Source organism: Capsella rubella, unplaced genomic scaffold (genome assembly GCF_000375325.1).
Source record: "Capsella rubella cultivar Monte Gargano unplaced genomic scaffold, Caprub1_0 scaffold_3, whole genome shotgun sequence".
NCBI classification, from domain to species: Eukaryota; Viridiplantae; Streptophyta; class Magnoliopsida; order Brassicales; family Brassicaceae; genus Capsella; species Capsella rubella.
Genome location: NW_006238921.1, coordinates 2,588,535 through 2,610,686, shown reverse-complemented (window position 1 = coordinate 2,610,686; position 22,152 = coordinate 2,588,535). Strand labels below are relative to the sequence as shown.

Genomic DNA, 22,152 nt, shown 5'->3' with positions numbered 1-22,152 from the left:
TCCCCCCCCCCCCACATTCTTACTTCAGAGTTCAGTAGATTCAATATTTTAGTTGTCTTTCTATTGGTGAATTTGTAAGGCTAGTAGTAATTGGTGCTATATTTTGTTTTAGTGTATAAAGAATATTTGAGACAACTTAAAAGTTTTGATACCATAAAACCAACATTAGTAGTTTACTTGCATTCAGATCATGTACAAATGTAAAGTTGTTGTTTTCTCGTAACAAAAAGCAAAGCTAGTGGGAGTGGTCTTCTTTGATGGTAAAACTATCTTGGGAAATGTACTAGCAAGCGTGGTGGGCAAATGGCTGATGTCAAAAAAATATACATGGTTGCGATAACTTTTGCGATTTTCCAACATTCAAGCAACTACTAAACTAACAGAGCCAAAAACAATGATGTGGTGTTATTGTTCTGACTAAGTTTTAAAACACACAAAATATTTTAATAACTAAGTCGGTAACTGAAGCCGTAACAGAGTTGTTTATTATTCTCAAGACTTCAACATATAGCCATATAGAAGAAGTACAACATAGTGTGAACTTTCACCTTAAGTTAAAATTGTATCATCGAAATCAGATTATTTTATAGAAATTGTTTATTCTTGAGAAGATCGTATAAGGAATTATACAAGATATCATCAGATTGTAGTAGAGTTTTTTTTAGTTGATCTTCATAAACGGGAATTGCGGCAGATGCGACTCTGTAATCATGGAGGTGGTATAGAGAGAGAAGAAGGTGTAGACAAATTCTGGCTTTGGCTGGTTCCAATAATAATTGGCATTTTTAAAATGAAATAATATCTCAGTCTATACAAAGCAAAGCATGTGCAAATACGATGACTAGAGAGGTTTGTTATATACTATAAGTCAGCGAACGCCATGTGACTCTCTATCAGCTGAATAAATTTACTCTAAACACATCACTAAAAGTTACGTGTGTGTTGTGTTGTGTGGGTCCTTTTTGCGTTTTCTATCTATCTCTCTCTCTACTCGATGTCGATGATATGTCGTTTGACGCCCATGCGGCCGCGATTGCTCCATGTCGCCATTTTTATTAATTTCGCGAATGGTTTTAATGTCTTTCTTCCCTCACTATTTACACTGACTCATCAACCCCAAGTCCCCAACCATATATATATATTTATTTTCTATTGGGGACTTTAGGACCAAATTCTTTATCAAAATTGTGGGCCTTTTAAATACATTAAAACTAGGCTATGTGAGTTATGTAGTTTAAAAGAAAATAAAATAAATTTGCTTCCAGTAGTGTAAAAAATCTTAATTAGTAGAGTATCACATAATAATAATAATTAAAAAAAAAAAGAATCACACAATCAATGTTTTGTTTTTTTTAACACTAACAATCAAAGTTTTGTTAAGAGTAAAATAAACACATCGATTTGGTAAAAGCAGCATTTTTACTTTTAGCTTTTCGTTCACCTTAAAAAATTGTTAGAATGGATCACAGTTTTAAGCCCAAAATTTACCTCTCATAGAAAGCTGACCCAAAAAAAAAGAAAACAAAGTTGGCCCAAAACCAATTTGGAGTCCAAATATTTTTTTCTTTTGTTTCCTTTTTAATGGTGGCTCTGACTTGTGAGGTGTCAGACTTAGAATACTGTGAGCTGAGAAAGGTAAGAAATCTTAACATTTTGGTTAAAGTCTTTAAGAAGTTTTAACAAAATGTATACCGAGAATTCAGATGAAAAAGTCGGAACTTGAGTTATTTTAAACTAGATAACAAAGTGAGGGTTGTTAGTGAAGTTATCAGTTGGGGAAATCATTGTTCAAGCTGATCTTGTACTCAGGAGTTAGATACAGAGAGGATTCAAACCGTATCCGAACAAACCGTATACAGAGAGGCCTATCATAAGATCTAGATATTGACTCCAGGCTGTAATAGTCTGTGGTGGACCATAATAATGTGGATTGTGTACAAACCAGCGTGACTGCGTGAGTGTTGTAGCCATTGAGGAATGTTATATTTTTGATGTTATTTTTTGTTTGTTTGTCATTTTGTGTTAAAAGTTGTTGTTACAATGTCACCACCCATCCGCTTCTTTTGTAAGTAAAATAGATTTTACCAAGTCAAAGTGTTTTGTTATTGCTCTACTAAGTTATCTCTTCTATACTGTAATTGAAAATTCCCAAAAGCGGTGTGTAGTACTAGTTAGTTGAAAGAAGAGAGTTAGGACCTGACGTGGAAGAATTAGATTGGAGGATGGAGCAAGAGCACTCTCGGTTTCTTTGGCAGCATCTTAAAAACACCGTTGATTAAGGTTGAGAGACTTGAGTGATGAGAGAAAAAAAAAAGCATCTTTTCTTATCTCTCTCTGCGTCTAAATTTCACAGAGCGCTCTCAAAAGAGACGACCCTTTCTCTTAACTCTTCTACACACACACACACCTAAACTACTCTGATTTATTTATTCATTTAGGATTATTTACTAATTTTATTACATTATCGATCCTTAAATATTCTCTTTATAAAATAAAATAAATTATAATTATAATTATATTAGACAAAAATAAAAGAGAGAAGCGATCTCTAAAACCAAAATCTCGATTTTTTTTCTTTTGTTTTTTTTTTTTAAATTTCCGTTAAGGAGGCGAGAGGAATAATTTTGTGTAGTGGTGGGATTATATGGTATGGCCTTTCACGTAGCTTGCCCAATTACATGGTACCTCTATCTCTCTTCTCTTCTCCTTTAAACGCTTCTTCACTATCTCTTCGCTCTGTTAACCCCGTTCTTTTGCCGCAGTCGTCGGATCTGCTATTGCTCCCTAGGGTTTTCTCGGGATCTCCGTGGAGCTAATGCCAAATACGAGTTTTTGAATGATGTTAATCGTCTGGAGGAGTTTCTCAAGGATCCTGGTGTTTCTTCTATTGCTCTTGATGGACGCACGGTTCAGGTTAGGGTTCCTAAGGTTGTTCCTTCTCCTGCTGTTTCGATTTTGGGGGTTGGGGATGGTGCTGGCGGCGTTGATGAAATGGCGGAGGAAGCTTCTGCTCAGAAGAAACGTGTTGCTCTTCAGAGACAAGCTGCTGTTACTGTCGAGGCTGCTGAGGATTATGCTCGGAGGTTTGAATCTGGGGTCAATGAGGTCTGCCTTTTTTTTCTTAAAATCTTTTTTGGTTGTTTGTTCTTAATTGCTTTGATATTCAGTTTGTGTATACATAATTGGTTAAATTGTCGCATTTTCCGTTGACATTTGTTGCCTCAAAAGTGTCATCGTTTTTTTTTTTTTCTGTATTGACTTATATCTTTGATTGATCGTTCTATTTGTTTGTTTGTTTGTTTGTTTGTTGTACAGCTTTCATCAAAAGATCTTGCTGGTGAAGAAGTAGCTCCCTCCGGCATGAATATTATGTGCAGAATGTGCTTCCTGGGAGAAGGTGAGGGAAGTGAGAGAGCAAAGAGGATGCTTTCCTGTAAAGACTGTGGAAAGAAGTACCACAAGAATTGTTTAAAGTCTTGGGCCCAACATAGAGGTACTTACATACATTCAATGTTGCTGTCCTTTTCCTGGCTTGCTAAGTCTTTGTTTTCTTTTTTTTCTCTTTTCTAGTCTAATTGATGTAAGTTGCAGATTTATTTCATTGGAGTTCATGGAGTTGTCCCTCCTGCCGGGTTTGTGAGGTAGTTTGTTTCTCATTTTCTTGTTCGTGACATCTGTTGCATCTGAGCAGTACCACTTGCTCGCGAAGTGATTGATTAAACATATGTTTCTTTTTCATTTAATGAGTTCAGTTGTCTTAAGTAACAAACATATTAAAAGTGTTAGCCTAACTGCTATATAGAGAGTGTCCTTAGATCTTTGAACCTGCCTCACTGACTCGTTTCCCTCCTTAGGTCTGCCGGAGAACAGGAGATCCTAACAAGTTCATGTTCTGCAAAAGGTGTGATGCTGCGTACCATTGTTATTGCCAACATCCTCCACACAAGGTGCCTGATAGATAGCTTCTTTATGTGACTATCTTTTTCAACTAAAGTAAATTGGCTTAATTATTTTATCATGACCTCACAGAATGTAAGTTCTGGGCCATATCTCTGCCCAAAGCATACAAGATGTCACAGCTGTGATTCTACTGTCCCTGGAAATGGCCTAAGTGTCAGGTATACATCCTTAGTCTTTGCGGGGTAAATTAGTCTTACAAGTGAGAAGAACATCTTACTTTGTTTTGTCAGTTAATGATTTGCAGATGGATTTCCCTGTTAAAACTATGTTGATCAGTTTTGTTCTCTTGTGTTTTCTAATGTAACAGGTGGTTTTTAGCATATACTTGCTGTGATGCTTGTGGCAGATTGTTTTTGAAGGGTAATTATTGCCCTGTATGCTTGAAGGTATTTATTTCATTCTTTTTAATGCGCAATTCCTATAGCAGAACATAATGCCTCTTCAGTGTTGCATTAATCAGGTTTCTTATCATGTATAGGTATATAGGGATTCCGAATCAACCCCAATGGTATGCTGCGATATTTGTCAACGCTGGGTGCATTGCCATTGCGATGGAATAAGGTTCTTCCTCATTATATTGTTGCAAACATAGTTATCTCTGTTGCCATATGATATACCACCTGTTAGATTAACTCATATGTTAGATATGCATTGTAAAGTGTGGGCCATACTAAATCTGGAATTGTTTGCCTCTGGAAACTGTTATGCAGTGAAGAGAAATATCTGCAGTTTCAAGTTGATGGAAAACTACAATATAAATGTGCCACTTGCCGTGGGGAGTGTTATCAGGTATGACTGTTCTTGTTATTAGTACCCTTGCTTCTTAGTCACTCCGATCATTCTTCTTGGTTCTTGTTATCATATATGTATTTCTCGTAGAGCTGGGAGACTTCCTTTGGAATGGGAAGAGGATTCAGTAGTGCAATTTGTTAGTGTGTTGATCATATAAGTTTTCTTGGTTTTCAAATTCGATATTTGGCTTCTCAGGTGAAGGATATTCCGGATGCAATTCAAGAACTTTGGAAGAAAAAAGATGTGGTGGACAAAGAGTTGATTGCTAGTTTAAGGGCTGCTACTGGTTTGCCAACGGAGGAGGAAATATTTTCGATATTTCCATTTTCAGATGATGAAGAAAATGGACCCGTATCTGGGCGCTCACTGAAGTTTTCTATCAAAGGTCTGGGGGAAAAGTCTCCAAAGAAAAGCAAGGAGTACGGGAAGAACACTTCAAGTAAAAAGCATGCTAGTAAAAAAGGTAGTCTCACTAAGTTAGAGTCTGAATTTCCTCAGGAGATTGGATCTGAGAGACGCCGATTAGGTGGTGTTAGAATAGATAATGTGGGGTTTCGGATAAACGAACAATCGGACGTGAATTCTTCTGTAGCTGGAATTTGCTCAACACATGAACCTAAGATTGTAAAACACAAGAGGGTTGATGATGTTATGGTGACGGATGAAGAAAAGCCGTCAAGGATAGTTAGAATAAAGTGTAGCAAGCCTCATGATTCTGATAGCGAGGATACAATTCAAATTGCAAGGGAGGAGAGATCTGTAAAGGCAAAGAAGTTAGTTATTAATCTGGGAGCTAGAAAAATAAATGTCAGTGGTTCTTCGAAGGCCAATGTTGTTTCCCATTTATCAAGGGACAAAGATCAGTCCACTTTGGGAGGTATGTTGCGATCTTTTTAATTAAACACAACCACACATATACTTAAGACTTTTCTACATATGCATTAACTGGACAACTTTTTTTTTTTGGAACACAACTGGACAACTAATACTTGAACATTTACAAGTCTATAATTTCTCTAACTTTCTGCTAATGATGTATATCTGCAGGGGATAAAGTTGATCAGACTGGCGAAGTAAGAACCCTGAAGATCTCTGGAAGGTTTGGGAAAACTCAATCTGAAGGAAGTAAAGCTACATTTGGGTCGATCACACAGTTCCCTGCATCAACAAGTGAAGGGAATCATGTGGATGATAAAACATCCATCTCACCATCGTTACAGAAAGAAGCTAGACCTCTGCTGAAATTTAAACTCAGGAAACCTAATTCAGGAGATCAGGCATCTTCGGTTACAACCCAGTCTGAAGATGAAAAATTGAGTCCTGCAAAAGGCCAAAGATCAAAGAGAAAGAGACCTTCAAGCTTAGTGGACATGGCTTCAATGAAAGAAGATAATGAAGTTACAACACATTCTCATCAGGATCATTCAAGGAACGACGAGATGATGGATGCTAATTGGATTTTAAAGAAATTGGGTAAAGATTCAATAGGAAAGAGAGTCGAAGTCCATGGATCTCAGAACTCATGGTAAGTTTGATCGTCTTGATTAGTTAAGCTGTTGTGATTGACCTGCTTATTGTATCCAAATCTAGATGTCTAATATGAATAATACATTTACTGTTATAGGCATAAGGGAACAGTGACGGACGTTTCTGGAGACGCATCCACATTGTCGGTTTCTCTAGATGATGGAAGCATCAAGACATTTGAACTTGGAAAGCACAGCGTCCGCTTCATACCGCAAAAACAAAAGAGGTCTAGGAGCTGATTGGACCACCAAGCAGCGTTTTAGTCACTAACTTTCTGAGTGGTAGCCATGAAGACGATTTGATTGTTGGAGGATTTCCTGCGCTTTAGCTCTGAATGGTGGTAATTATCAGTAAAACTAAAAGTGCCAAACTGTGTAGATATTACTTGTGATATTGAAGGTAGCTATGGGTCTTGTTAAGGTTTGATTGGTAGTTCCCTGTAACTCACTCACTTGCTAGGTCTATAGTTTTTGCAGACTCGTGTAACAATTTGTCCAAATTGAAGTATGTGAGAAATCTCTGTTACTAAATGGCAAAATATGGTATTAACATTTATCAAAAGGGAAATTAAACAGGGGGTGGTGGCAAATCAATAAGAAGCCAAAAGCCAACACAGTCATCAGAATCTAAGTCATCTTGAATTGCAAGAAAATGCAAACCACCACTCGCTTTCTTTGCAGATTCCCAAGCTTCAGCTTCATCAGTAGTAACAGGTGTCTTCTTGTAGGTCGCATAGACATACCTTGTTGAGATCCCAACAGATAGAATCAAACATCCTTTTGAACTGTCTGCTTCAATCGAACATACTTCAAGCCCGTTCATCCAAGCTATAACGATCAAGCATAGAACTCAGAATTAAAAACCGCATTCCAACGACAAACAAACTTGTTCCAAAGATGGCAACCACACACTTACCTGCAAGAGGTTTGGCTCGTGAAGTAGCAACAGAGAGACCTGGAATCAGTGTATTTTCATCCACTTCGATGCCAAGCAAATCCAAGTCTAGGGTAGCACCAAACACAAACTTCTCCTCAAAGTCGGCGATCTCCTCTCTAACAGCTGAGTAAGGTAATTGAACAAAGGCCCATCTCTCCCCAAACAAGTTCTCAGGAAGATTCATTGGAAATGGATTGTCTAGAGACAGAAGAGGCAATGATCCCTTCTGGAAACCGGGGTGACGCGTGTACACAGTGTCATAACGTTCTTGCAACCACAGAAACAGAGACAGACACTGTAATGCAGAAATTTAGTTTTGTTTATCAACTTGTTCTAAGTTGTAACATAGAAAATCACGTCTACACAAAAACTGTTTACTCACCCGTTTACTAGGCACTGCTTTAATGGCAAGCTCTTTGCAAGCTTTTGTGATAATGGTTTGCATCTGTGACCTGCAAAACCAACTTCAACCATTAGATTACGTTTTAAATAGAAAAAACATTTTTGAAGTTGTGTGTTTGCACCTGAAGAAGCGAATCCTCTCAGGAAGAGGAACACCCAAGTCTTGAGTGATGGTAACAATGGCGTCTTTGAGGGTAATACTATTAATGACATTATTGGGAAAATATTTAGTGACTTGAAGGGAGAGGGAAGCATCACAAACCACAAGTTCCCAAATCTTTTTTCCTCTGGAATCAAGAATTGGCCTCGAGCAAAAATCCAATTCCCACTCTTTGATGCTCTCCGCATCGGACTCCGGATCCAGATAACTCAGCTCGGACGTTGGATCATCTTCCAGTACTTCATTTGCTACCTCTTGTTCTTTTGTAATCGACAGTGAGCTCTCAGGTAACGATCTAGAGACGAAACGGCAGCGTTTCAACAGGGTTTCGGAGGAGAAGAGATGATGGGTTTTGATGGGTTTAGTAAAACAAGACGATTTAGGGATTCTGGGAAGTGACGGTGTCTGGATACGAGTGGTGTTAAAGCCTAACGTCGCCATTGAAAAGGAGGAAGCTTTAGGAAGAATCGAAGAAGAAGAAGAAATGATTTATCCTTTTCGGTTACTCCTTCCTCATCCACAGAGATATTTTCAATAAAAATATATTTCAATTTTGTTTAGTTTTTATTCAGAAAAATAAATATTTTTATTTTATTTTTTTTGTTTGGCTCCTTTTTTTGTATAAATTAAAAACACTTACAAATCAAAGCTTCGTTTGAAAGATGAAAGTTTTAAAAATTGATCATGATGAGGAATGGTATTGAGCTACTGGTGAGACGAGTTTCAGCGATACATCAACACTCAATTTCTTCTAGCTTCCAAGTTCTTCCTCAATTTTGCACATCTTCTTCTTCTTCTTCTGCATCGCCAAGTTCCAAGCTTTTCATCGGAGGTTCGGTTGAGTTAGTTAGTATTATAACAAAGTAGCCACATTTACATATTTATTTATAATGATAATATGATGATCTTGATACCCGTATCGTATGTATGCAGGATTGTCCTGGTCTGTAGATGAGCAATCTCTCAAAGACGCTTTCTCTTCCTTTGGTGAGGTCGCAGAAGGTAATTCTCATCTATAAACTCTTCCAGGTGTTCGATGAAATGTCTGAATGAGTCTTTGGTTATGAATTTTGGGTATTTATGGATGTACCTGGTTGTTTGTAATATGTGTTGGTTTAGCAATGAGTTTATAGGATTTAGCTTGGAGAGCTCTTTACACTCTTACCCGAGTTCCAGTTATGTGACTGTGAAGAGCTTGAATTGTAAACCTATATGGAATCTTTAATGTGTCAAATGTAATTGTGTTCTCAGTTAGGATTGCGTATGACAAAGGAAGTGGGAGGTCAAGAGGATTCGGTTTTGTTGATTTTGCAGAGGAAGACGATGCTCTATCTGCTAAAGACGCCATGGATGGAAAGGTAAAAAAGCAAACAAACAAAAGGTTTATGTCGCTATTACTACTGCAGATGGTGCTTTAAGTGATTCTCTCTGTTACAGGGATTATTGGGTCGGCCATTGAGGATAAGTTTTGCACTTGAAAGAGTGCGTGGTGGCCCTGTGGTTGTTTCACGTATTGGGAAATCAAAGAGAGACAGAGAAAGAGTCTTTAAGTGATGGAAGCATCTTGTGGAGATCTTTCAAAGACTCCTAACCGAATGATAAAAGTCAGCATTGTTGTATAAGCTTGTGCTTGAGTCTTTTCTTTAGTTGTGAAATCAAAGTCTATAAACTATCATATAGTATTATTATGATTTATAGTGTGAAAAACTTTGATTGCATCTTGCAATACTGGAGAAAAGATAGAAAAACTGTTTGAGACAAGATTTTACAAAAAAAAAAAGAAGAAGAATAGCTTATTACTTGTACTTAACAGCTAATCAGTCGTGTGTTGAATTTTGATTCACCAAGGATTGTCGAAGACAGTGGATGAAGAAACACTTGGTTTATTGATGATGAAGAAGAAAGAATAGTAATTTGGGGAAGAGGTCCCGTAAGGTTTGATCTCAGCTCATAGGCATTGGTTTGTTCTCTAGAAAGGATTTGAAAAGAATAAAGGCTTGACGGGGACGGTGTAGAGGCACTTCATGACCAGCTCCTGCTACTGTTACTAATGTAAGCCCTTTGTACACTTGACTCCACCCACCTACCTACAAAAGTACAATCCAAGGCCCCTCATATCAGTTTCTGAATCTTATGCAGTGATATTAACATGAGAATGCTCCAATTTTTCACCTTGCCATGATCGTACCAAGGGTACCAGTTTGTGATGGTTGCTAGCTTCAGTGCATCTACAGAGTATCGGGTAGCGGTAACAGGAACAACAGCATCTGTATCCCCACTGCATATTGTGTAGGGAGAGGGAGATTGATCAAGCAATCTTTATTTGTAATCAAGACTTTACTACATCTACACTTCTCTTAAATGTAATCAGTCATTTCGTACAAGGGAACATCACAAAGTTTAATACAACAGTGATACCTGAAAACCCATATTTTGAGACCTGCAGTAATCAATTCTCTGTATATAGGAAGCATAGACATAGGAGAATCTGTCCAATAACTTCCCACAATGTCACTGCAGGAGAGACAAAAACTCAATATTTCAGTCAAGTTTATGTCTTTAAATACAAGAACTAAAACTCTGTTTTCAACAGACCTGCATGCTTTCCAAGGGTAACGCAAGCGAGTGACATTTGCGTGGAGGGCCTTCTGAACTTCAACGCGATTAAAGTACACATTCGAATATCTCTCTGTACAAGGATCATAAGCTCTTGACATCCATGGCTGAGTTATATACAAAGTTGTAGCATATTAGCCAATATAAACAAACATAACTAATCCAAAAATGGTTTATGATGTGTAAAACTTACGTAGCGACCCTTTAAGAAGGTCTTAAGTGCTACAGTATTGTTGCAAGGTTTGGTGAAAATGCTATATGGATCGATATTTCCTTGCTCCAGTTCAGCATTTCTCAGAGCTTCCATACACTGCAGTGAAGGATGCTGAGATGATACTGAGTAGCAAGCAGTCTTTAGCTGGTGATACGTGGAATCGGATATGAGACCGTGATTCCACCAATATTCAAATGTTCCTATATAATCATGATAGTCATCTGTAACAGCATTTCCCACCTGAATAAGCAGACCTTTAAATATCCCAAAGTTTACAATCTTGTAAAAAGTCTTGAGTTTTGTATAATCTTTACCATAAAACCTTTAAGGTTTATAGCCGGGTTCTTGAAACCCTTGTTTCTTTCATGGACAAGCTTAGACAATTGAGGAACAAAATGACCTGTCCAAGAGAGAGAGAGAGAGAGTCAAGACTTAGCATCAGCCTATTATCTGTAAGTGATGAGAGAGCTTGAAGGAGAATTGTGAAACCTGCATAGCTTTCTCCAACTATATAAAAGTCTCTATGTTTGTATTGAGGAAACCTCTCAAACCAGTTGACAAGAAATCTATACGAGTCTTCGGCTACAGATTCATCAAGACGAGAAATCAATGAAAGTTCAAGAAACCCTGGAGGTTCAGTTAATAAAATTCAGAGAAAGCACAAATAGATGCAAAGAGCAGAACCAGTTCTCTGATCACCGGTTGTGTAAAGATCTGAGGTTGTGTTTGAATATGAGAAACCAACTCCAGCTGGGGACTCCAAGAATAGCAGGTTTGCCACTGAGAGATAGAGAGAACAAATCTGAATCAGGAATGGTGAAGAGAAGAACAACTAATGGTGAGAGATTCAGAAAAGGATCTTACATTTATTCCAAGCATAAAGTTTTGGATGAAGGGTTTTGCCATCAGACCCAACACGAAAAGGACCAATTTCTTCAGCAGCACCATAAGCAACAGAAGAACAACCTGGGCCACCATTGAGCCACAGAACCAAAGGTCTAGACTTTGGGCTACGGGTCAACGGAGACTCGACCAACCAATAGAACAAAGCCCTTCCACGTTTCTCGTTCACTGTGACATAGCCTGAGTACTGTCTAAAATCTACATTACTAGGTTGTCCAGGCAACTCACTGATTCTGTCTCTCAGCTGTTCTTCCACATAAGAAGAAGAAGCACAACATGAAGTTGAAGAAGAGATTGTGAGTAAGAGAATGATTAGAAGAAAAGAGCAATCCATGACCATGGATCAGATCTAAGAGAGTTAGATCTGGTGGAACTCTGGATTCCTCACGTTTAGGAGGTTTTGGAGAGAGTCAGTGTAAGAAACATTTAATTGTTTCTCCAAGTCAAACTTACAGTTACTTAACAGAACAGCTAGCGTACTACTTCTGTCTTCAGACAATGGACAGTGAACTCCCTCGTCAAATTAAATTTAAGCTAATAAAGACAGATGATAAAATTCTGTCTGTAATTTACTTTACTCGTACTTTAATCATGTTAATCCTAATTACTTTTTAATCATGTTTGTGAGAGAAAAAATAACTTTTTTTTTTTTTGGTAAAATGAAAAGAGGAACCACCAATCCTATTGACTTATAGTCTTTAATATTTAACCACCAATCCTAAGTTATATGTTCTAACCACTCTTAGGATAGGCTTTTTTTTTCTTATGCACCCGACATTATATATAGGCCTGATTTTTTCTTGAGGCTCGAATTTATTTGTCTTTATTGTGTTTTTCTAAAAAAAAATAGCAATTTTTGGGACAGATTATCCAAAATTTTGACTGTTTTTTTCTTAATTATCACTATCGATGTAAATGGTGTAAATTGCTGAGTGTTGGACTGTTGTCATATGTGTATATTATCACTTTGTTTCCCACTCAAAACTTATGCAGTTATGCTACATATATAGAAAAATCATATCACTACTACTACTTTATAAAGTTTATATTATAAATAGTTAAAAACCACTAAATATCGTTGTTGTTGATGTATCTTAAATAAAATTATAAAATATTGTAACTAAAGATAGATATACCAATCTTTAATCTATGTATCCATATATTTTGTAATTCTATAAATGAAAATATAGCTTTTTTTGTTTTTAAAACACGTTGATAATATTTTTTTTTTTAAAATTTTCACATGTACATGTAACTTATAATTATTTGTGGTGAAGATAAATTTCTATTAAACTACAATTTTCATTGGTCGTAAACATCTGCTTATCCAAAATAAAATCCGATTATCCTAATTCCGCCAATCAAAATTGATTATTCTAATTTCTGTCAATTAAAATAAATAAGTAGATTTAAATCTAAATTGTTGATAAGACCGTACTTAATACTTTTCACATAAGTTTTCTATATAACTAACAAAAATTACTATCAGATAAAAAAAACATCAAAATTATAGTCGAATCCACCAACAAACCTGCAATTATTCGCCTAAGCTATTGAACAATCAACAAGCGCATCTGAGAAAAAATCAACTCAATTCCAAGCATACTTAATACTTTCACATAAGTTTTCTATATAATTAACAAAAATTACTATCAGATAAAAAAAACATCAAAATTACAGTCGAATCCTTTTTATCTGATAAGACTGTACTTAATACTTTCACATAAATTTTCTATATAATTAACAAAAATTACTATCAGATAAAAAAACATCAAAATTACAGTCGAATCCACCAACAAACCTGCAATTATTCGCCTAAGCTATTGAACAATCAACAAGCGCATCTGAAAAAAAATCAACTTAATTCCAAGCATCAAAGCTTTTCCCTTTTCAAAGTGTTTAAGGGAAGAGGTAGAATATGATTTCCTCTTTCATCATCAATACGGGTGTGTTTTATTTTCCTCTAATCAACAACTGTTAAAAGACTATTAAGAGTTTTTTTATTTATAAAGGGGTGAAATCGAAAAGGAAGAAAAAGGTAAGGACGCAAAAATAAAAAAGGATAGTTCTGGCCTGGCGCCTGAGGAATCGACAAAAGTATCTCTCCTGTAATACACAGTTCGTCGATTTACAAAACTTGATTTGTTTAATGTTAATTTTGTATCACAATTTGTCAACTGTATTAGTGCTGGCAAATTTGATCTTCCAAACCCATCACGAATCCTTCGAATTTTTCTCAAAATTAAAAAAAAAAACCCTAAATTCTTAATTTTTTGTTGTTGTTGAACTTTCCCTCGTAAAACAACAACAAAAAATGGATCAAATTTCTTGAGTAGCAATTTTGTTTGGTGCATTCTCAGATGGCGCGACAGATGACGTCATCACAGTTCCACAAATCAAAGACTCTCGACAACAAATATGTGAGCTTTTCTTCTAACACAATTCTGGGTTTAGAAAATAAAATAAAAACTTTTATGGCTCACCTTACTAGTTACTATTTAGCTTATGCTCTAGCAATTTGAAATTGGAATGCTTCAATCTTAGTGGAGTTTGTTTACTTTGATTGTAGTCACTCAAAGGTTTGTTCTTTTTTACTTTTTGATGGCAGATGCTGGGAGATGAAATTGGTAAAGGCGCTTATGGTCGAGTTTATATAGGATTGGACTTGGAGAATGGAGACTTTGTAGCCATTAAACAAGTCTCTTTGGAAAATATTGTTCAAGAGGATCTTAACACCATTATGGTTTGCTACTCTTTTTTCTCTTTCTAATCCATATTGGTTTTACTTGTGGACTAAATGTGATCTCGTATCTGCTTACCACTGACTGAATCCTTGTATTGTTGTTGGGGAAATTTCATCAGCAAGAGATCGATCTCCTAAAGGTAGATTCTTTCTTCCCGACATTATTCCATTTTAGACATTCTTTAGCTTCTTAAACATTGACTGGGACCAATATGCATATGTGAATTCTCCTATTCCATATAGACCTTGACCTTGTTTCTGAATTGTTTACATGATTTTTTTACGAAACTGGGATCCTGATGGTAAACATTCATGAACTTACGTCGTATCTTCTGAACTTTGGTTTCATCTCTCATTAATGGTTATGCTGCTTGAGATGCAGTCGTCCTTTATTCCTTCTAAGATGATGATGTGTCAATGCAGAACTTGAACCATAAAAACATTGTCAAGTATCTTGGATCTTTGAAGACAAAGACCCACCTTCACATTATTCTGGAGTAAGAAATACCTTTGTGTGTTTATTTGGTCCTCGTTGGACTACGGTCTGGAAATTCAAGTCCAATTATGTGATTGCAGATACGTCGAAAATGGCTCTCTCGCAAACATTATTAAACCAAATAAGTTTGGACCTTTCCCAGAGTCGTTGGTGACTGTTTACATTGCACAGGTCCGTATATATGTTTTCTAGTTGAGTTAAGCTTCTTGAAACATTTGTGGACTAACGAGTGAATACAGGTCTTGGAAGGTTTAGTATATCTGCATGAGCAGGGTGTCATACATCGTGATATCAAGGGTGCAAATATTTTGACAACAAAGGAGGTATGTTTTTCGTTTCAAGATCTCTTGTATTCTGGGATGGACAAGATTCTTCTTTGCTGTTCTTCCTTAGATACTTGACTATCTCATATTTCAGGGTCTTGTTAAGCTTGCTGACTTTGGTGTTGCCACTAAACTAAATGAGGCTGATTTTAACACTCACTCAGTGGTCGGAACTCCTTACTGGATGGCTCCTGAGGTACATCTTTGTTAACATATATATCTTCCACCATCATAATCTGTATATGTCAAATATGGTATGTAATCTCTAAAATATTGGACTTTGTTCTTATTCTGACAAAAGGATGTTGTTTTCTCCTCTAAACAAATTTTAACTGATTATGTGTGGACTGACGGATATCCAAATCTTGTTTTAGGTTATTGAATTGTCAGGAGTTTGTGCTGCTTCTGACATTTGGAGTGTTGGATGCACTATTATTGAACTTTTGACATGTGTACCTCCTTACTATGATCTGCAACCCATGCCAGCTCTCTATCGCATTGTTCAGGTTTTTCCATCTTTTGACGAGTTTGCTTTAAGTCAATAAGATTTAGGTCTCTCTTCCTTCCCTCAATTCTTATTCTTCCTTGTTGTCGTAAATCACTTCTCTCCTGCAATAATGCAATATCTGTTAGCAGTAACTTTAAGCTATTGCCTTTTCTGGTTTTGTTTCAGGATGATACCCCTCCTATTCCGGATAGTCTTTCTCCTGACATTACAGACTTCCTACGACTGTGCTTCAAGAAGGTATAGTTTGTTGCAATAGTATTTAATAACTCTAGCTACCTCTGCACCGGAACCTAGGCATTTTGATTTACTTAATATGCAGTATGTACATCTGATTTGTATCTTGCATATTACAGGATTCCAGGCAGAGGCCTGACGCAAAGACACTTCTCTCTCACCCTTGGATACGTAACTCCAGACGAGCGTTGCGGTCATCCCTTCGGCATAGTGGAACCATCAGGCGAGAACCTGTGTCCTTTATGTTAACTTGTGGAAAAATATTTCCAAAATTTTTATTATCTACCGTGTAGTGTTTTGTTGCAAGTGTTCCTTGCTTCCATTAACCTGTATTGATGTCTTTGTGCACTTCATCCTTTGCAGATATATGAAGGAACCCTGTTCAAGCTCAGAGAAGGATGATGAAGGTAGTCAAGAAGCAGCTGAAAGCCTTTCAGCAGAAAAAATGGAGATGACTAAAACTGTGAGATTCATTAGCTCTTTAATTATGAAATAATCTGTTAGAGATGTCCAGAGATTAGCAGTATAATGCATTAAAACCAGAGATAAACTTTGCTAAAGCTACTGATCCAGTTGTTTTTTTTGTCCAGAACTCGAGAAGCAAATTACCGGTGGTAGGTGTGGCTAGTTTTAGGTCTGAGAAGGATCAAACTTCACCTGATCTTGATGAAGAAGGAACGGATTCCGAAGGTGCTCTTTCTCATATTTCTTCAGATGCAAACGGGACATCTCAAGATGTATTAGAGAATCATGAGAAATCCGAACGTGATGAAATACCGGGAAATCTAGAAAGTGAAGTTTCTGAAGGTAGAAGAAATACTTTAGGAACAAAGCAGATTAGAAAAGAATGTCCTATCCAGTTGGAGCAGTTATCGCATAGCCAAAAAGGTGAAGATGGGCGTCGAAAGGTTAGTTGTGTTTTGTTAGTTATTCTTTCCCTAGCACTTATTTAGATTATATACAAGAGAGGATGTTGAGTGAATTGATTAGTTCCCTTTTCTTTTCTAGCAAAAACAAAACACTTTTCTGTGTTTGTAGTTGTACTGTAATTGATAACCTCTTTTTTCTAATCTCAATGCTTCTATAGTGAGATATTGTTGTTTGTTGTTGGAATTTGGTCTTGTACACTTCAAGATCTAATCTCAATACTTACCCTTACTTTGTAGTAAATGCTTTATTTTATGAAAAAATTGTTTTTACCTCTTGGGAAGTAGGTTGCTGATGGCTGCAGTATACTGAGTTGAAGGCGTGCAAACTGACTAGTTCTGTTATGCTTGTTATTTCTATCTTAAAGGCTGTGAAGACATCATCTAGTTTTGGTGGGAATGAACTGATTAGATTTAGTGATCCTCCTGGGGATGCTTCTTTGCATGATTTGTTTCATCCACTGGATAAAGTTCCTGAGGGAAAACCAAATGAAGCCTCAACATCAATGCCTACGACAAATGTGAATCAGGGTGATTCTCCTGTTGCAGATGGTGGAAAGAATGATCTGGCGACAAAATTGAGGGCTAGAATTGCTCAGAAGCAAATGGAGGGTGAAACGGGGCATTCACAAGATGGTGGTGATCTTTTCCGCTTAATGATGGGTGTTTTGAAAGATGATGTTATTGACATTGATGGCTTGGTATGCTCTGTCTGAAGTACGCATTTTGATAATTCAAGTAGTATACTGTTAACATATTTTAATATTATGCTTCTCAGGTATTTGATGAAAAAGTCCCCGCGGAAAATCTTTTTCCTCTGCAGGTATTCTGCAAATTTATATCCTGAGATTTTATAGCAATCTTTTATTGTAATTAAATATTATGATACTGCTAAGTGCTACTTGACCGACCCACACCGTACTATGAGAATGATAATTAGATGTTGATAAAGCGAATTGTGGGTTCTCACTCATTTTTAGTAGTTTCTGTTTTAATGCGAATTTGGATCTTAGTAATTAATATGTTAAGTTTTTGTAGGCAGTCGAGTTCAGCAGATTGGTGAGCTCCTTAAGGCCAAATGAATCAGAAGATGCAATTGTATCTTCCTGTCAGAAACTTGTTGCCATGTTTCGTCAAAGACCTGGGCAGAAAGCAGTATTCGTGACACAGCATGGTTTCCTCCCTCTAATGGATCTACTTGATATTCCAAAATCTCGAGTACGATAATTGTAAATTGTAATTTAGCTGGGTTTTTGGTTGTCCATCATCATCAGTAGTTGGCTTTATGCTTGTGAATCTTTTTTTGGTGTTTTTAGGTAATACATGCCATGCTGCAGTTGATAAATGAAATCATAAAAGATAACACCGACTTCCTGGAAAATGCTTGTCTCGTTGGTCTCGTAAGTCATACTCTCCATTTGGTAGCTGCCATGATGAATCACCGGTAGTTCTTTGGTATAGTTTGGTGGATCGACAAATGCTTTATCAAAGGCTCATGTCTACATGTCTATCTTAAATGTTGAACATCCATCTCAACAGCTAATACCTTTATGGGAAAATTCGTAGATATTTAATCCATGGTGTTCTTATATTAAGTCTTCATGATGTTCTCAATGGGCTAAAAAAAATCTCAAGAAACTTGATTTTCCTTGTGAAATGGCAGATTCCTGTGGTAATGAGTTTTGCTGGTTCTGAGAGGGATCGTTCTCGAGAAATTCGTAAGGAAGCAGCGTACTTCTTGCAGCAGCTTTGTCAGTCAAGGTTGCGAGTCATCAAATTTGCTTCACCCTTTTTTCCTTTTCTGTACATCATAGACTTGATTTGGTAATTTTCTTACAGCTCCTTGACGTTGCAAATGTTCATAGCTTGCCGTGGAATACCTGTTTTGGTGGGATTTCTTGAAGCAGATTATGCCAAACACAGGTGGGTACAGCTTACTATCTTCTGACAGTGTCTGGACTACTTTCAATTTATATAAAGTGCTGAACTTATTATGAATATATCCAGTATTTCATTACAAGCATTTGGAATTTATCCCATGCGGTGATTCCTAGCTTATTACCAGTCACAGTAGCATCTGTGATTTTTTATCTGAACATGTCTTCCTGCTTATATGATATGTGTTTCTTCTTTTGAAAACGACTGATGCATTTCTCAGTAGTTGACCATTTTCTTGGTTTAGCTCTTCTCTCTATAATCAGTTCTGTTTCTTTTCGCTCTTCATGCGCTGCTAAATTTACTGATTTGAGCTTTTCCTTTCCAGGGAGATGGTACACTTGGCTATTGATGGGATGTGGCAGGTATTTAAACTCAAAAGATCCACCCCGAGAAATGATTTCTGTCGTATGGCTGCAAAGAATGGAATTCTTCTTAGGCTAGTCAACACTCTTTATAGCTTGAGTGAGGCAACTCAACTGGCTTCTATGTCAGGGGACTCATTGATTGTGGATGGTCAAACACCACGAGCACGCTCTGGTCAACTCGACCCTAACAATTCTATTTTTAGTCAGCGTGAAACTTCACTCAGTGTGATTGATATTATGGATGAGTTGAAAACTAGGCATGGAGGTGGTGAAGAGCCTTCCCATGCTATAACTTCAAATTCTCGAAGATCAGATGTCCATCAACCAGATGCCTTGCACGCAGATGGTGATAGACCTAGACTAAGCAGTGTTGCCCCAGATGCCATAGAAGATGTTATAAAACAACATAGGATATCTCTCTCTACCAATAGAATATCAACAGATAAGCTTCAGAAACTGGCGGAGGGTGCATCTAATGGTTTTCCTGTTACTCAGCCAGATCAAGTTCGACCTTTGCTTAGCTTGTTGGAGAAAGAACCCCCTTCAAGAAATTTTTCTGGTCAACTGGATTACGCAAAGCATATCACTGGGATAGAGAGACATGAAAGTAGACTTCCTCTTTTGCATGGATCAAACGAAAAGAAAACCAATGGAGACTTAGATTTTTTAATGGCTGAATTCGCAGGTAATTTTAAAGTTTTATAGTTAGGAAGATTGTTCATATTGTAAGCACATTATTTGATTTTTCCGCTTGTGCGGTATCATTACATTGTTTCTTCAGAAGTCTCTGGACGTGGGAAGGAAAACGGAAATCTTGATATGATGCCTAGATATGCCAGTAACGCAATGACTAAGAAGGTTATGGCTATTGAAAGAGTCGCTTCTACGGGTGAGATTGCATCTCAGACAGCATCTGGTGTACTGTCAGGTTCGGGTGTTCTAAATGCTAGACCTGGAAGTACCACATCTTCTGGTTTACTTGCCCATATGGTTTCTACACTGAGTGCAGATGTTGCAAGGGCATACTTGGAGAAAGTGGCTGATCTGCTTCTTGAATTTGCTCGAGCTGATACGACAGTAAAATCATACATGTGCAGCCAAAGCTTACTCAGTCGTCTGTTCCAGATGTTCCACCGTGTAGAACCTCCTATTCTGTTAAAGGTACTTCAAAATATTATGTTGTTTCTATTTTTTTCCCCGACAGCGCTTTCATATAATGTTTCTGTTTTCTCTTTGGCCAAGCTTGTATGTGTGGTTTAGAGGATCTTCAGGTTGCATGCTTATAACGCCTTTTATATGTCCAGATACTGGAGTGCACGAATCACTTATCCACGGATCCAAATTGCTTGGAGAATCTTCAGCGTGCAGATGCAATTAAGCACTTGATCCCCAACCTTAACCTTAAGGATGGGCCTCTTGTTAATCAGATTCATCACGAGGTTACCTTCTTGACTTGTATGGAGATAGCCTCCGTCTGTTGGTTACCAATTGTTGTCCAGTATGCTGTTTGAAAAATTGAAGTGTGGACTCTTGTCCGTTGTTGCTTTTAGTCAATTTAACTCAAACCAACGTTTGTAAAATTGTGATGTTATGTAGGTACTTAGTGCACTATTCAACCTCTGCAAGATAAACAAGAGGAGGCAGGAACAAGCGGCTGAAAATGGAATCATTCCTCACCTGATGTTTTTCATCATGTCGGATTGTCCTCTGAAACAATATGCATTGCCACTACTATGTGATATGGCTCATGCATCTAGGAATTCTAGAGAGCAGCTAAGGGCCCATGGCGGTCTGGATGTATACCTGAGTTTGCTCGATGATGAATATTGGTCAGTGATAGCCTTGGATTCAATTGCTGTATGCTTGGCGCAAGACATTGACCACAAGGTGGAGCAAGCGTTTCTAAAGAAAGATGCAATTCAGAAATTAGTTAACTTCTTCCAGAACTGCCCAGAGAGACATTTTGTGCACATACTGGAGCCATTCTTGAAGATTATCACGTATTCATCTCTTTTATCTTCAAATAGATTATTTATCTTTCCAAAATTAGTTAGAACTATGAATGAATCGCTGCTTGTTTAGTCCTCTGTTATATCTCCTCGTAGTATGGACTAATCCTTGTCTTTGTTGAATACAGGAAATCACCGTCTATCAATAAGACATTAGCATTAAATGGATTGACCCCATTACTTATTTCAAGACTAGACCACCAAGATGCGATTGCTCGACTAAACCTCCTGAAACTCATTAAGGTAACGGGTCGTTTGATTATACAAGTTCTCGCTTGTCTTGTTCCGGGTGTTAAGTGTTGTTTGGTTTTGGCGATCACTTGGAAAGCAGGCTGTTTACGAGAAGCATCCAAAGCCAAAGCAGCTGATCGTAGAGAACGATCTTCCACAGAAACTGCAGAATCTGATAGAAGAACGACGTGATGGACAAAGTTCAGGAGGGCAAGTTCTGGTGAAGCAAATGGCAACATCTCTCCTCAAAGCACTTCACATCAACACCGTCTTGTGAGTGTATTACATTATACTCCCATTTTTGCAGGAAGAAATTTCACCCAGCAAAGTGTATTATCATTTTCCCTAATTTACAACAACAAGAGATTTGTAATTGTTGGGGTTGTGTGTCTCTCTTGTGTTGTTTTTTTTTTTACTTCTCGAGAGATGCCAACACTTAGTGGTTTTTGTAATATATTCCTCAAAATATAACTTTTTTGAGGAATGCTTTTTTTTTCTTGGAGATATTTGATCCCGATATTTGATCCCTTTTTTTTGTGTTGTGGACGGACAGTGGACATGATCTGTTGTGATCTGATTTAATCATACAATGAATAAAAGAAGAAAAAAAGTTAGTTTGGTTGCAATTAACTTTAAAAAATTATTATTGTTGAATAATCTGTATTATAATTTACACACAGCTTAATTTTCTTTTATAATAGGGGATAAAGTCGAATACAAGTCTAGAAGTAGAATCGGCGTTTAAAACGGTTTCAGTTCGCCTCAGTCGAGGTTCCGTTATGCCAATTCAGGAAGCAAAAGTGTTCATTGCCGAAGTCTCTTTATTATCAAGTGAAGACAAGAAGACTTGAGAATCAGATATGAAATTG

The 22,152-nt window shown here is 37.2% G+C and overlaps 5 protein-coding genes and 1 long non-coding RNA gene across 10 annotated transcripts; 4 read left to right on the top strand and 2 right to left on the bottom strand.

Moving 5' to 3' along the window:
• Positions 1-2,552: 2,552 nt before the first annotated feature.
• Positions 2,553-6,809, top strand: LOC17892177. The gene is made up of 12 exons (XM_006296969.2): positions 2,553-2,681; positions 2,763-3,105; positions 3,316-3,493; positions 3,592-3,641; positions 3,855-3,947; positions 4,030-4,118; positions 4,268-4,346; positions 4,439-4,521; positions 4,671-4,749; positions 4,948-5,629; positions 5,800-6,277; positions 6,377-6,809. The coding sequence occupies exons 1-12, from the start codon at positions 2,650-2,652 to the stop codon at positions 6,516-6,518; spliced, it is 2,328 nt and encodes a 775-aa protein (XP_006297031.1). The 5' UTR covers positions 2,553-2,649; the 3' UTR covers positions 6,519-6,809.
• LOC17891353 (protein TAB2 homolog, chloroplastic) lies at positions 6,806-8,305 on the bottom strand. Its single transcript, XM_006300026.2, has 4 exons — positions 7,740-8,305; positions 7,598-7,667; positions 7,195-7,510; positions 6,806-7,106 (listed from the first exon to the last, which is right to left on the bottom strand). The coding sequence occupies exons 1-4, from the start codon at positions 8,216-8,218 to the stop codon at positions 6,847-6,849; spliced, it is 1,125 nt and encodes a 374-aa protein (XP_006300088.1). The 5' UTR covers positions 8,219-8,305; the 3' UTR covers positions 6,806-6,846.
• Positions 8,306-8,377: 72 nt separating this feature from the next.
• On the top strand, positions 8,378-9,495 carry LOC17892087 (glycine-rich RNA-binding protein 4, mitochondrial). Its single transcript, XM_006298681.2, has 4 exons — positions 8,378-8,609; positions 8,711-8,779; positions 9,029-9,135; positions 9,215-9,495. The coding sequence occupies exons 1-4, from the start codon at positions 8,462-8,464 to the stop codon at positions 9,329-9,331; spliced, it is 441 nt and encodes a 146-aa protein (XP_006298743.1). The 5' UTR covers positions 8,378-8,461; the 3' UTR covers positions 9,332-9,495.
• On the bottom strand, positions 9,439-11,908 carry LOC17893182 (serine carboxypeptidase-like 27). The gene is made up of 9 exons (XM_006297573.2): positions 11,472-11,908; positions 11,292-11,387; positions 11,097-11,189; positions 10,922-11,007; positions 10,587-10,847; positions 10,373-10,500; positions 10,196-10,291; positions 9,950-10,055; positions 9,439-9,864 (listed from the first exon to the last, which is right to left on the bottom strand). The coding sequence occupies exons 1-9, from the start codon at positions 11,848-11,850 to the stop codon at positions 9,721-9,723; spliced, it is 1,389 nt and encodes a 462-aa protein (XP_006297635.2). The 5' UTR covers positions 11,851-11,908; the 3' UTR covers positions 9,439-9,720.
• On the top strand, positions 9,738-10,188 carry LOC111831743. The gene is made up of 2 exons (XR_002834880.1): positions 9,738-9,829; positions 9,917-10,188. It is a non-coding gene; the product is annotated as an uncharacterized LOC111831743 (long non-coding RNA).
• Positions 11,909-13,674: 1,766 nt separating the features above from the next.
• LOC17892345 (MAP3K epsilon protein kinase 2) lies at positions 13,675-21,776 on the top strand. 5 transcript variants are annotated; one of them, XM_023786238.1, is made up of 25 exons: positions 13,675-13,930; positions 14,119-14,253; positions 14,373-14,393; positions 14,677-14,750; positions 14,830-14,920; positions 14,989-15,072; positions 15,167-15,268; positions 15,447-15,578; positions 15,746-15,817; positions 15,934-16,037; positions 16,178-16,277; positions 16,405-16,722; positions 17,109-17,441; positions 17,519-17,563; positions 17,779-17,958; positions 18,057-18,140; positions 18,404-18,501; positions 18,580-18,663; positions 19,004-19,728; positions 19,825-19,932; positions 20,053-20,204; positions 20,348-20,482; positions 20,640-21,043; positions 21,181-21,295; positions 21,384-21,776. In XM_023786238.1, exons 1-25 carry the CDS (start codon positions 13,871-13,873, stop codon positions 21,558-21,560), a joined length of 3,933 nt encoding a protein of 1,310 aa, XP_023642006.1. In that variant the 5' UTR covers positions 13,675-13,870; the 3' UTR covers positions 21,561-21,776. The 5 variants fall into 5 exon arrangements, with proteins under 5 accessions (XP_023642006.1, XP_023642005.1, XP_023642003.1 ...); XM_023786237.1 differs by having other exon boundaries at positions 19,825-19,971; XM_023786235.1 differs by having other exon boundaries at positions 13,676-13,930; positions 19,828-20,204.
• The last annotated feature ends 376 nt before the right edge of the window (positions 21,777-22,152 follow it).